This window comes from Ochotona curzoniae, unplaced genomic scaffold (assembly GCF_017591425.1).
Source record: "Ochotona curzoniae isolate NIBS_2020 unplaced genomic scaffold, NIBS_Ocur_1.0 scaffold_1852, whole genome shotgun sequence".
Taxonomy (NCBI): Eukaryota; Metazoa; Chordata; class Mammalia; order Lagomorpha; family Ochotonidae; genus Ochotona; species Ochotona curzoniae.
In genome coordinates, this window is record NW_024467087.1 from 11,900,872 (window position 1) to 11,914,529 (window position 13,658).

Here is a 13,658-nt window from a genome sequence, read left to right on the forward strand (position 1 = left end):
CTGCTAATCTGCCTCTCCAATAGAAATATATAAGTGTTAAAAAACCTGAGATAGCTTTCTGAAGGATAAATAGGCAATGCCAAAATACTCAATACTTTTCCTTTGACCTAAAATTTCCACATGAATAAAGAGGAGCAGGTACAAGCCAGCTATGATAAAATCGTTAATATCAAATGCTATGGAAATTCTGATAGCTCTAGATGTAAAAATGTTACAACTATGTGGGGCCGGCATGATGGCTGAACTGGGTAATCCTTCACCTACATCCCACATGGGTACAGGTAGCTCCACTTCCCATCCAGCTCCCTGAGCCTTGGGACCCTGCACCCGTGTGGGAGACCCAAAACAAATCCTGGCTCCTGGCTTCACATCAGCTCGGTCATGACTGTTGTGGTCATGTTGGGAATGAACCAGCAGATCGAAGATCTTTCTCTCTGTCTCCCCTCTCTGTAAATCTGCCTTTTCAATAAAAATAAATCTTCTTTTACAAAGTTACAACTACGTGCTAACATGTGCCATGTGCTAAAACAGACCAGACATGCCTATGTGCGCATGTGCATACAGTATATGCACAGCGGATAGCTAGGGAGGGAGCGCATGCCGGAAGCTGACAGGAGAGCTCTATTCTACTTCCACAATGCTTTACAACACAGACATACTGGCATTATAGTTTTAAAATTAAAAACAGATACAAAAAGCAAAAACTCAAATATCAACCATGAGTTTTCATGGTAATTCATTTGAGAGGAAATTGTCAAACTAGATCTATGGAATAGGTAAAATCTGACACTGCCTTCATGCGACTCAGTCCCAGTCCATTACCGGATTCAGGACCAAGCACTCAAAGTCATACCCCCAATCTCACTTCAGTGATTTCTTTCTCACTGTAGAATCCCACTATAGCTTCAGTCATAATGAGTAATTAATAAGGACCTCATCTTTTCTTAATAAAGAGTTCAAAATAAAAGGCACCTTTTATCTAACAGTTTAGCCTAGTTAATGCTCAAATATCGACTACTGAAAACAGCTGATAACACTGCAAATTAACACAAGAAAAAATACAAAATTCCAACTGAAGGTCTTACTAACCTGTCCATAATCAGTCCATGAGGAATGAACACCCTCTCCAAGTCCTCGGCATAATGATTAGGTATGCAAAATAAATCTAGGTCATAACCTGGCTCATCATCACTAATCTGAAAAAGAAACAGTTATTTCAATATGAGCGTTACAGCATACAAACATTTGATTGGCTTTCATTTCTTTCAAATTTTAAATCTACCCAAGGGAAGGAAGATATGAATTACAATTATGTAAGAAAACATATGCCCTAGAGACGAACAGTCAAGAATCCATAAGTCCAATGACATGATACAGATTTTCCCTTAGGTCCAAAAGGGAAAGAGACAAACTTTAAATAAGACAAATATCAACATTTTCATACATTTTAAATGAGGGTTATGCATATATGGAAGTTCACTTCATTATTCTCTCCACTCCTCAGTATACTTGAAACTTCAGGACACATCAACAAGTAAAATTGCTATGCCTTATCTAAATCTATCCTTTTATCCAAATCCACCAATAAAAGCTAACTGATCAGGCCTGGCGCAGTGGCCTAGTGGCTAAAGTCCTCACCTTGAATGCGCAGGGATCCCATATGGATTCCAGCGGCCCCGCTTCCCATCCAGCTCCCTGCCTGTGGCCCGGGAGAGCAGTTGAGGATGGCCCAAAGCCTTGGGACCCTGCACCTGTGTGGGAGACCCAGAAGGAGCTCCCGGTTCCTGGCTTCAGATCGGCCACTTGGGGAGTGAATCATGGGACGGAAGATCTTCCTCTCTGTCTCTCCCCCTCTCTGTATATCTGCTTTTCCAGTAAAAATAAACACATCTCAAAAAAAAAGATAAAGGGGAAAGTGGGTGAGTATGGATGAATAGGCCAAATAATGGTAAGAATTAGGGACTTGCTACTTTCTGTATTTCCTTACTGTCAATGTCAGTTTCATTAATTTAAAATTCCCACTTACCATTATATTCAAAGTTTATTCAAGTATTAAAACTAGAGAGAATTATAATATTGCGTATCAGATTATATCTAATACTGATGATATAAAGTTTGGCATTTAAATTAATTAAGCCTTCAGGTATATTAATACCTGTTGAACATTTCTCTCAGCACATTGGTGCTTCAGGACAAGTGGCTTCATTGACTTCCCAAAACACACTTAAGGTTTATATTATTCATAGAATCCAGTTACGTTTTGACATTTCGATTGCTCAAAGACCTAAGGTTTATATGCTGCGCACTCCCTCGGCGTCTGCACACCAGCCCTGCACACCAGCCCTGCACACCAGCCCTGCACACCAGCCCTGCACACCAGCCCTGCACACCAGCCCTGCACACCGATGGTACTAAGCACAGGTACTGTGCAGCGCTCAGCAACAGACCAAACCCAGCATGACTTACACATTTGTATCAGAACACATTTACTACAACAAGGAAATGGAACATCTGTGTCATCTACAGGAGCGTTTCCAGAATGCTTTGCAACAATCCAGCGCTGCCTTTACAAATTGTATGAACTGAAATCTAGTTTGGGGCTAAGAAGACCTTGCTGTATCTTATAACATGAACCTGTAAATATTAAATGTTAGCCTCACCAGAGCATATCTTCTACCACCTAATAAGAACAAAAGCGTATACTCCTTTAAAATCAAGGGTGCCAGGAATGACTTCGCCAGAGCTTACTCACGCCTTCCATGCACTTACTCATTGTTTCTGCCACCAGCACAAACCAGGACGCACCCAGGAGTCTGAAACACACCCTTGCAAAGACTCCACGTGTCAGCGCGGCTCAGCCGCTGACTTCAGAGTCCTGTTTGTTTCCATTAAAGCCAGTGTCAGTTCTGCCCAGCGTTCATCCTAGACTCCAGGAATTTGCTAGAATTTCTATTTTAGAGTACATCTCTACTTACCCATCCGAATTCTTACTCTAGTTCTGTCTACATCTCAACTAAAATCCAGTTCAAATGATTTTCAGCAGAACCAGTTTTATGTATCATATTTAACATGAAAGTATGTCGTCTTAATCAAACCTTAGATTTTATTTTGGGTTTTGAGATTTATGGTTTGTTATTTGAAGCATAAAAACCATGTTAATAGCAAAAACAAAAATTCAAAAATTTTTACAACTCTAACTATTCTAGGTATGAATTCACTATATACAAATGAAGATTTTATCTGGGTCTTCATTTAAGAAATATATTAATAATTATGGATGTATAAGTGTCAGAACTGGGCACTGAGTACACATTATGAATGCTGAAAATCCAAAATCAAATAAGGAGAAAAGGCACCAACATCAACTTTCCTGAATTTTACATTTTAACAAAAAGTCAAGCCGCTCGGGCCCAGCGGCATGACCTAGCGGCTAAAGTCCTCGCCTTGAACACGCAGGGATCCCATATAGGCGCGGGTTCTAATCCCGGCAGCCCCGCCCGGCGGCCCCGCTTCCCTTCCAGCTCCCTGCTTGTGGCCTGGGAAAGCAGTCAAGGCCGACACAATGCTTTGGGATCCTTCACCCATGTAGGAGACCTGGAAGACTCCTGGCTATGGGGCACAGCACCGGCCATTGCGCTCACTTGGGGAGTGGATCATCGGACGGAAGATCTTCCTCTCTCTCCTCCTCTCTGTATATCTGACTTTGTAATAAAAATGAATAAATCTTTAAAAAAAGAAGTCAAGCCCTCCTAATTCACATTTAATGATCAAACAGTGGAATATTGGGGTAAGTGTGTCACAGCAAGTTAGGGCCCTGCTTGGGATGTCCACATCCCACACCGGCGTACTGACTCAATTTCTAGTTAGTCCACTTCCAATCCCATTCGTTGCTAATGCAACCTAGGAGTAAGCAGAAAGTAGTTCAAGTATTTGGTCCCCGACACCTGCATGGGAGGCATGGATGGAGTCCTGGGCCTCTGGCTTCAGTCTGACTTAAGCCTATTACAGTGAAAAAGCAGACAGCTATTCCTCTTTCAAAGTAGATGAAAATAAATAAATGGGCAAGTAATAAAAAATATTAGAATCCTAGCTTTAAAATGGTAAGGGCCCCATTCAGAATCTATATTCTTTCACTATTACTCAAATAGTTATTGGAAGATACTATGTTGTATTACTAGAGAATTAGATAAATCTGACAGAGCTACCCCTCAATGAGCTTACAGTATATAACTGTCATAAAAAAGATACAGGTATAAAATGTTATGGCACTGTTACGAAAGAATGCTAACTCTAAGAAGCCGGACTTACACCTCAGCCATTAGTAAGAAATAACATAAACACGATATAATTCAATAAATAGGAATTTTAGTTTTATATCATCCCAAATAGTTGAAAATACCTCTGAGTTACTTAAATTTACTCAGAATAAAGAAATCTGACTGCATTTCCTCAGAGCTCTAGAACACAAATCTCATTCTAACCTTAAATGCTTACTAATGAAAAATGTACGCAGGTACTTCTCCACCTTTTGTACAGAATCAAACTCCTTGCTATCATGAATTACTGAAGTTGCAGCAATACTGCGGGGCAGCCACTGCTGGCATCCCATATCGGTCTTCGGATCCAGTTTCCTGCTACCATGTTTGGGAAGGCGGAGGAACATAGCCCCATAGCCCAAGCGCCTTGGCCCCACCAGCCATGTGGGATATTCAGATGGGGCTCCAGCCTCCTGGCTTCAGCCTGGCTCAGCCCTAGCTGTTCTAGCCATTTGGGAAGTAAACCAGCAGATGGAAGATCTCTCTCCTTCCCTCTTTCTCTACAGCTGTGTCTTTCACACGAATGAATCACTGCAGACATTTCACTTTCCAGTAGAACTGGCTTTGCAAATGCTGAATAATTATGTGTATCACATCTGTAATAATGGCTTTCATACATGAAAAGCTTTGTGTTTGACACATATAATTTCTAATTGCAAAGGCATATTATCTAAAATTACAGTAAGGAAATTAACCCGAGCTAAAACAACATTTGCAACATCAATGCATCATCTGTGACTATGATTGCTTAAGACTCTTTGTGGTTTAAAAAAAATGGCAATTTCTGTCAGTCTAAACAAGACTAAATGGAAGCGAGTCATGAAAAAACTGTAAATTAATGATGTACAATAGAATTTTAGGAAAAGGTATTTAATCTCATTCCTAGTAATCAATATTTGCAAGCTTTGAGAATGGGTAGAACTCACTAGGTGGCATATTTTTATCTCCAATTCAGATACAGAAAGCAACAAAGCAGATATGTCATACATTTAGGATAATTTGTGCTAACTCAAGATGTCATAAAAGCAAAATTATGAATTACTGATAAAGATACCCATAGATATGAAAATATATCAGTAGTATATTATTCTTCCTATTTGGTACTGATCTTAAAAGTAAATTACATATATAGCTTGCTTGCTTCCCTTTCTAAGGGTCAAAGCTAGTAAAAGAATTAAAATAAGCATTTTTTTTAGATTTATTTACTTTTTATTTGAAAGATTTACAGAGAGAAGCAGAGACAGAGAGAAAGAATCTGCTGGTTCACTCCCCAGGTGGCTGCAGTGACTAGAGCCGGCAGCTTCCTCTGGTTCTCCCACATGGGCGCAAGCCATCCTCTACTGCTTTCCCAGGACATAAGCACGGAGCTGGGTGGAAAGTGGGGACGCTGGGACATGAACCAGTGCCCATATGCGCTCCTGGTGCATTCAAGTTGAGGATTCAGCCACTGAATGGTGCAGAAAACAAGCATAATTAACTACTCAAGCCAGGGATAAAATTATCAGCTCTCCAGGCAAGCAGGCACATAATACTGTATGTGAAACTGATGTGAATTCATCCAATACTAGAATTGTCTCTTCATTAACATGCACAGTGGAAGAATGCTTACTCTTGACAAAAAAAAAAAAGTATGTGTAAATTATCAGCAGCATACTACTGAATAGCTTTGTTTGAATCCTTACTAGTCATAAACTATTACTGTAAATGTTAATTTGGTAGCCACTGGGAGGAAAATAAGAATTGCCAATACTGATGCTAATGGCTATGATTGACACTTCCCCAGCATATAAATTTTATTGAATCCACACAATACAAAATTACACAAAGAGGGAAGAGTGCACTAGCATAGCTCAGCATCTTTATTACTCGGACAAGTAACAACATGGCCCAGTTACCTAATGAACTCCAGAAAACGAATAGAAAACTCCAAGATACCTCTTGCCTGCTGGTCCTTTTCCTACTTTACGCAATATGCAGAAACAAACAATGGTCAGGAAACAATTAAGATGGGTCTTAAAGATTACACAACATAATTTAGGTCTGTACTTATAGACTGTCAGTTTAAACCACTCAGGCATTAATGATATAGCTGTGGACCCAAAAATGCATAACTGCATCAATTCTGTAAAAATTTATATATCCAGCACTATCAACTGGAACTCCAGAAGATATATCCATATCAAAGCTACCTGATGTTTCGCATTAACTGTAAAAATCCATAGGTTTTTTAGTTCAAATGAGTCAATGTTTACTCTGGCAGTTTAAACTGCAGTTACCTGATAGATCTAGGGGCCAATTTCATGTATGTGATTGTGGGCAAGTTCAAATTACTTCACCTAACTGTGTCTCCAAGGTCATGCTAGTGTTTACCCAATGCAGGGACCTGTTAAGCAACTTCAGGGTATTTACATTAGATAATCTCTACAAAATATTTACTTCAACGGCTAAGACATGGGAAGTGTTGATAAATATCTACTACTGCCACTGCTAATTTAAATGTTTAGAAGTTCAACACAGAATCTGGGGAGGACGCCTTAGGTCCAAATCCTATCATTCATCGTGCAGTGATGGTGAGCAATTTACTGAACCTCTTTGAGCTACATACAGATCTAGTCAATTAATGTATGTGAAGAGCTTAATTAGCTCAGAGCAAGCACCTTTGAAGTGCTATTTATTGCCAGCATTTAGGGAGAAGAAAATTGCTTTAAAGGAATGGGAATTTGCTAGTGAAAATCATAATATCTTGATGTGGAAACAAAACTGACTGCCTGTACTAGCAGTATTAACTAATTCATCGTATAATGAGACAGTCATCATATCCCAAAGCTAAAAGCATCTATCCAGCTTCCTCAGCAACGGAATGAAAACAGCAGCCATTAGCGTCTGAGTGCTCATTTTCAGTAAACCATTTGAACGGATAGGCTCTAGACAGAGACCCAGGCATGAGTCAGAGATCTTTTCTTACTGAATGACCTAGCATATGTCTGCAATCTTTCGGAAGCCTCCAACAGTCCTCATCTATAAAATGCTAATAATCGGATCACTGTTGGAGTTGTTTTGAAGACTAATTAGGACGGCGCAGGTAAACACAGTGACTATTCCCAGGAAGGGACGGGGGCAAGGGTTGTTTATTCTCAAAAACTGTTTCATAACCCCAACTTAACTAACAGGCCAAAAAGCAGCCAGCACCCCAGTCCATAAGAAAATTGGAGCATGAAGCCAAGCGCCCAGGGCCACAGAGCTCACAGACCCCACTGCACTGAGAACACTGATTTTCACCTTAAGCTACAATTCCTAGCACAAAATGCAATCCCTTCCTTCTGCAATAGGTTCACTATTTATTCATTCAACAAACCACATTGAAAACTTCCTCACAAGCCAGATATTTGCTGTGGTCTGGAGTTACCCTGGTGACTCTAGCCCTAAGAAGGCTTTCCTGGGAGAAGCCATCAATAGGTAATGAGGTGAACGCTAAAACAAACATCATAATAAAGCAGCCTAAGGCATTTATCTACCAGGGGCGGGCTATTTTAGCAAGCCTTGATCTGAAGGGTTGGGGAGGAGCAACAGTAGCTCGCCTAGCTCCAATGAACAGAACCAATGAGGGTGGAGATAAGATTCCAAGGCTGCGGGAGGCAAGAACGACCTTGAAGGTAAAGCACCAGCCTCTCCCTGCAACCTCTGAGAAGGGGAATAAGGATACAAAGCTTATCTAGATTCAAGGCCCAGCTACTTCGGGCCCAGGGAAAACGACCTGCCTTCTCAGCAGTTCCTTCGTGGGTGGAAACAGGCATGGTTGCCACTGTGGGAGCTGTGGTGAGGATTGAAGAGGCTACTGCGCAGTCCCCCAAGTATGAATTATTGCACCTGCAGAAGTCAACGCAAAGCCCACGTGCCAGCATAAGCGGTCGTTTCCCGTGCCGAGGCCCTTTTACCCTGAGTGACCTAGGTGCCTCCGCAGCAGCGTCAAACTTCCAGACGGGGACCCCTTAGGGGGAGCTCCCACGCCCTCAAGCGGCGCGATCACGGCCCCGATCGGCCCCTCCCCGCAGCACGCTCGCCGGCGGGCACATGTCAACCACAACGCCATTTCCACCTTCTCTTCCCCCACGCAGCCCTCTTTCACAGGAGCTCTCCCCCCACGAGGGACCCACCCCGAATCCCGCCATTGCTTCCTCCTCACCGCCCTCGGGCGACCTCAAAATCCAACCGAGAAACCTGTGAGCTCCCCCGATCCCCACCGCCTTCCCCCCAGCCTCCCTGGCCCCAGCGCGCACCCCGGGCCCCGCCGCCTCCAGGGCCCAGGCGCCGCCACCGCTGCCCGACGGCCGGCCGCGTGGGCCAGGCCCCAGGGGGACTAACGAGCCAAGCGACACTCACCACCACGCTGGGACTGCGAGTCGCCATCACGGAGCCGGCCGGCGAGTGAGCTGACTGGAGGCGCTGAGAGGAGGAGGAGGAGGAAGCCGGCGGCGCAGGCGAGGAGGAGGAGGAGGCGCAGGAGGAGGTGGCGCGGGAAAGCCGAGAGGGTCGCTGCACCGACAGCCGCAGGCAGCCTTCCGAAGCCACACGCAAGCCCCGCCCTCGGCCCGCCTCCGTCAGCGCCGCCCGCGCGCTCGCCGCCGCCCTGCGTCCGCTCGGGGGTACGGGATTGCACGCGCTGGAGGCGGCCGTGGGAATTTTATTCCGGCAGGAACGGAGACTCCGCCTCCGCAGTCTCTCCGCCCTGGCCTCAGTCTCCCATTCACAGGGCTCCCAAATTCCCAAACCCGCCTCCGACGCGGGGGGAGGGCCTGGTTGCCTCCCCCCCTCCCCCTCCCCCCCGGTTCTAAACTGGGCGTCAGCTCTTCAGGTTGCAGTCACCACGTGGTTGCCTGCACCACACGTCCCCCTCCCGAGACCTGGCACCGCATTGTGGCTTCCATTTTCCCGACTCTCTCGGGCTCATTTACATGAACGGCAGCAACGACACCACCCTAAACTGCTTTTAATGCTTGACTTAGGGCGTTAAAGTCAGCCGGATCAAGCTAGAAATCTGAAAGGGACACTGAAGTGCTGAGTAGCCTTGTGTCAATCAGACTCCAAGCCTCTTTTGACCTCAGTAAAATGAGAATATTGACAGTATATCAGCAGGATCATTCGGGGGATTTAAACAATGGATATGTGTGTGAGAGAGACAGGGAGAGAGAGACAGAGAGACAAACAGACATTCCGTACTTAGGACACTGATCAAGGAGCAAATGGGAATTTTGGCTATTAACTGATCTTTATGTCCCCACAATCTCCTATATGGAACTGGGGGTAAAAAAAAAAAGTCTGTTTTCAAGTACTAATCTGATTACAAAATGATTCTACCTGTGGCAGCTTTGACCTAAGGTTTTATGGGTTATTTTCAAATATTAAGATATTACTTGTGAAAATTCCGCAGATCGCAAAAGCTCAGGTGCCAGGAAGTGTGGAAGTGGCCAAACAGCGCAATGCAGCCAACAGTCAACTGGCATAAGCTCTGCTCTGTGCCAGGATGCCCAAGGGGGCATCCCTGCTAAAGGGGGGCGAGAGGTGAAGGAACAGCCCAGGAGGAGAGATGGTTAGCAGAAACAAAAGCAGGAAAGGATGTCATGCGACAAAAAAAAAAAAAAAAAAAAGCCATACAAAAAATAGACCAAGGTGACTAACCAAGGAACTAAAGATTTTCCACAGAAAGCAGGTGAATCAAAAATGAGGGGAGTCCAGCTGCCCTCTTCTTCTTCTTTTTTTTTTTTTCTTTAAACATTTATTTATTTTGAGGGCCTGGGACAATAGCGTAGCAGCTAAAAGTCCTCGCCTTGAATGTGCCAGCATCCCAGCTGCTCCACTTCCCATCCAGCTCCCTGCTTGTGGTCTGGGAAAGCAGTGGAGAACGGCCCAAAGCCTTGGGATCCTGCAACCGAGTGGGAGACCAGGAAGAGGCTCCTGGCTTCAGATTGGCTCACTGATTCAAGTTTCACTGTGGCCATTTGGGGAGTGAACCAGTGAAGGGAAGTGCTCTCTCCATGTGTCTCTCTTTCTATATAAGTCGGCCTCTCAGATAAAACTAAATAAATCCTGTAAAAAGATATTGAAGTACAAACTTTCAAGGTGAATGCTGGTGTTTTATTTGGCAGGTTTATATATTTTGATTTTTGTTTTCAGTGACATCGATGTCCCTGTGAGCAAATGAAAAATGGTGACAGATATTGTATGCATATTCCACTTTCATCATCAGCTTTCCAGAAAACAAATGCAATATTTAACTCTTCACAAATTATCCACTTTAGCCTTTTTAACTCATATGCTCACCGAGTTTATTGCTATTTAAAAAATGCACTAGCCAGGGCCAACGCCATGGCGCAACAAGCTAATCCTCCACCTCTAAGCACGGCATCTTATATGAACTCTGGTTCTAATCCCAGCTGCTTCACTTCTCAGCTAGCTCCATATCAGCAGCCTGGAAAAGCAGTGGAGGATGGCCTAAGGCCTTAGGACCCTGTACCACTTGAGAGATCCAGAAAAAGCTCCTGGCTCTTGACTTTTGATCTGCTCAGCTCTGGCCATTGCACCCATTTAGGGAGTGAATCAATGAATTAAAGATGTCCCTTTGTCTCTCCTTGTCTCTGGAAATTTGCCTTTCAGATACAAATCAATAAGTATTTTACAAGAATTATAAGCCAACAATAAAATAATGAACAGTGGATTTCCTCTGTATAATGAGTGACACATCTGCGATGCCAGAGCTCTCTCCAACTACTCACCATAGGGTCATGGCAGGACGCCTGTGCCTTTACTTCCTGAATAAATGCTATGTACATGGTAGCTTCTTACATCTTGCAGCTTTGACATGGGTACAACTGGCTGGTACAGCACATATTCGGCAGGGAACACAATGGTGATCAAAACTTGATCTGCTTCATCTGCAGTTGTCTTGCATGCTGTCCTTGAGAGGAAGGCATTAGCTACATTGTATTTAGGAAAGGTTTAGAAAAGGGAGAGGTGGTAAAATCCTGCATTAATGTGAGAACTTTTGGTATTTGTTTGTTTGTTTGGTTTGGTTTGGTTTTTGGTAAGTGCAACTCACAAACCAGTAGATAGCAGGAAAGCAGAGGCTGGAATTAAAAAGTAGTGGACCACAGACCCATCCTGCTTATTTTCATAAAGCTGTTAGAAAATGAAAAAAAAAATTGACACATGCTGCATTGGATAAAATTCCGGAATGGCAGACATAAACCAAGACTATAGCTGGCACACCAGGCTGTGTATTCCTTCTACAGTGGAATAAGGCTAGACTAAGAGATACATCCCAGCACTGCTCTCAACATTTTTAAATTGTAGTAGTTCGACCTCTGGATAAGTTTTCTTCCTTGCCAGAACTTTCTGGGTATTCTAAATGTGCTTTAGACTCATGTCTACCTCTAACTATATGGTCTACCACCAAGTACTTTTTTTTTTTTAAGATTTATTTTTTTTTTTTTTTGGAAAGTCAGATATAAAGAGAGAAGGAGAGACAGGAAGCTCTTCCATCTGATGATTCACTCCCCAAGTAACCACAGAGGTTGGAGCTGAGCTTATCTGAGGACAGGAACCAGATGCTTCTTCCGGGTCTCCCCCGTGGGTGCAGGGTCCCAAGGCTTTGGGCATCTTTGACTGCTTTCCCAGGCCACAAGCAGGGAGCTGGATGGGAAGTGGAACAGCCGGGCCATGAACTAGCATCCATATGGGATCCCAGCGCATGCAAGGCAAGGATTTAGCCACCAGGCCATCACCTCTGGTTCTGTTTCTGATTCCAACTTAATATTAATGCACACCCTAGGAGGCAGTAGGTGATGATTCTGGTTATTGGGCCGTTACCCCACATAGAACTGGATTGAATGGCTCCTGGCTTCTTGGGTTCAGCCTGGCTCAGCACTGGCTATTTTGGGTGTTTGGTGAATGAACTTACAATTGCAGATAGAAAATCTGTTTCTATCTCTGCCTTTTAAAGAATAAGTAACAACTTTAAAGGTGTTTCTGTGGGTGCCTGCCTTGTGCTAGTGCAGGCTCAGAGAGGAGTGAGCCTGGAGATTTCCCCACAGGCTTGGTCCTGAGTCGGGTGGGGAAATGGGACCTGAGAGCCCTAGGCAAACATGCTGGTACGATGTGATAGTGAACTGGGCTTGGGGAACTTCGAATGTGCTTGGATCTTGGGTCAGTGTAGGAGGACACTGTGACCCTAGAAGATCAGGGAGCACAGGATTACAATTGATTGTATAATATTTGTATGAGAACAACCGAATGGATACCTTTTGTATAACTGATTGGATATAATTTGTATGAGAACAGTTGAGTGGATAGCATGTGAATGAGAACACTTGGTAGAATATACAAAACAAAGGAGTTCCAAACAAAAGCATAGAAACAGTTGATGGGTTTGTTGATAAGCTCAATACCTCCTCCCTTATCCTATATGATCCTCCGTGTGTAAAGTCTGATGCCACTAATAAACGTTGGCTTTTGACCATCAGTCAGAGTTCACGCTTGTTATTGGCTCCGTGCACCAAGTCCATCGCTGTGGGACAGCGACAGGTCGGCAGTGGGCTAGAGTCCCAGGCCAACAAGCATGGAAGATTGGGCTGGGGAACCCATGCACTCCCAGGTGCAGAGACTATGGATGGCTCAGGGAAGAGGATTAAGGGGATGTGTGGAAAAAAGGACCACTGAGGCAGTATGTTACAGGTGAGGAATGACTTACGAGGAACTTCCATCGACAAGGCCACTGTATTTGCACGTAATCAAGAGGGCTGAGACCAAGTGGTTTGGAGAAGGGAAGCTGGAGGACCTTTGTATGTCAGAACAATGCACCTGCACCATGAGAGACCTGAGCTAGGCTAGTTAGCATCGACTACCATCGACCACCACCCACGGGGCACACTAAAGTTAGGGGTGGGGGCCTGTCTGGCACAGTACCTGCCAGTGAATGTTGGAATAGGGGATGGGTCACATTACGCTGAGTCATGACACTAACCAGCTCGTCAGAGAACCAGGTCTGGGGCAGATTTTGTGGCGGATATGTGAGCTCACCATTGTGGAACTGCAATCTCACTGGTTTGTTCAAGAGCTGGAGAAAGTGATGGGATGGGCTAACACATGACCATGGAATCCTCTGACACTCATGGATATTGAGGTTGTGAAGAAACCAGGCTGATACAGGCTCCAGCACCCGCAGGCGCACCCAAGAATACGGTGTGGTGTGGGGCGGGCTGTAACATCCACCAGCTCATACAAAGGCAGTGATAGGGAGCAGACTATGCCACTAGCACCCACTGGCACATGTGAGATCTGGGTCTGGGA

General features: G+C 44.3%; 1 protein-coding gene across 1 annotated transcript in view; it reads right to left on the minus strand.

The window, feature by feature from the left end:
• HPRT1 (hypoxanthine phosphoribosyltransferase 1) overlaps positions 1-8,849 on the minus strand; it is a 29,245-nt gene extending 20,396 nt beyond the window's left edge. Inside the window, exons 1-2 of the mRNA XM_040999746.1 lie at positions 8,697-8,849; positions 1,090-1,196 (exon numbers count right to left, since the gene is read on the minus strand). Of these exons, the coding sequence (XP_040855680.1) occupies positions 1,090-1,196; positions 8,697-8,723 (134 nt within the window). The 5' untranslated portion in view covers positions 8,724-8,849. The remainder of the gene's footprint in view (positions 1-1,089; positions 1,197-8,696) is intronic.
• Positions 8,850-13,658: the final 4,809 nt, after the last annotated feature.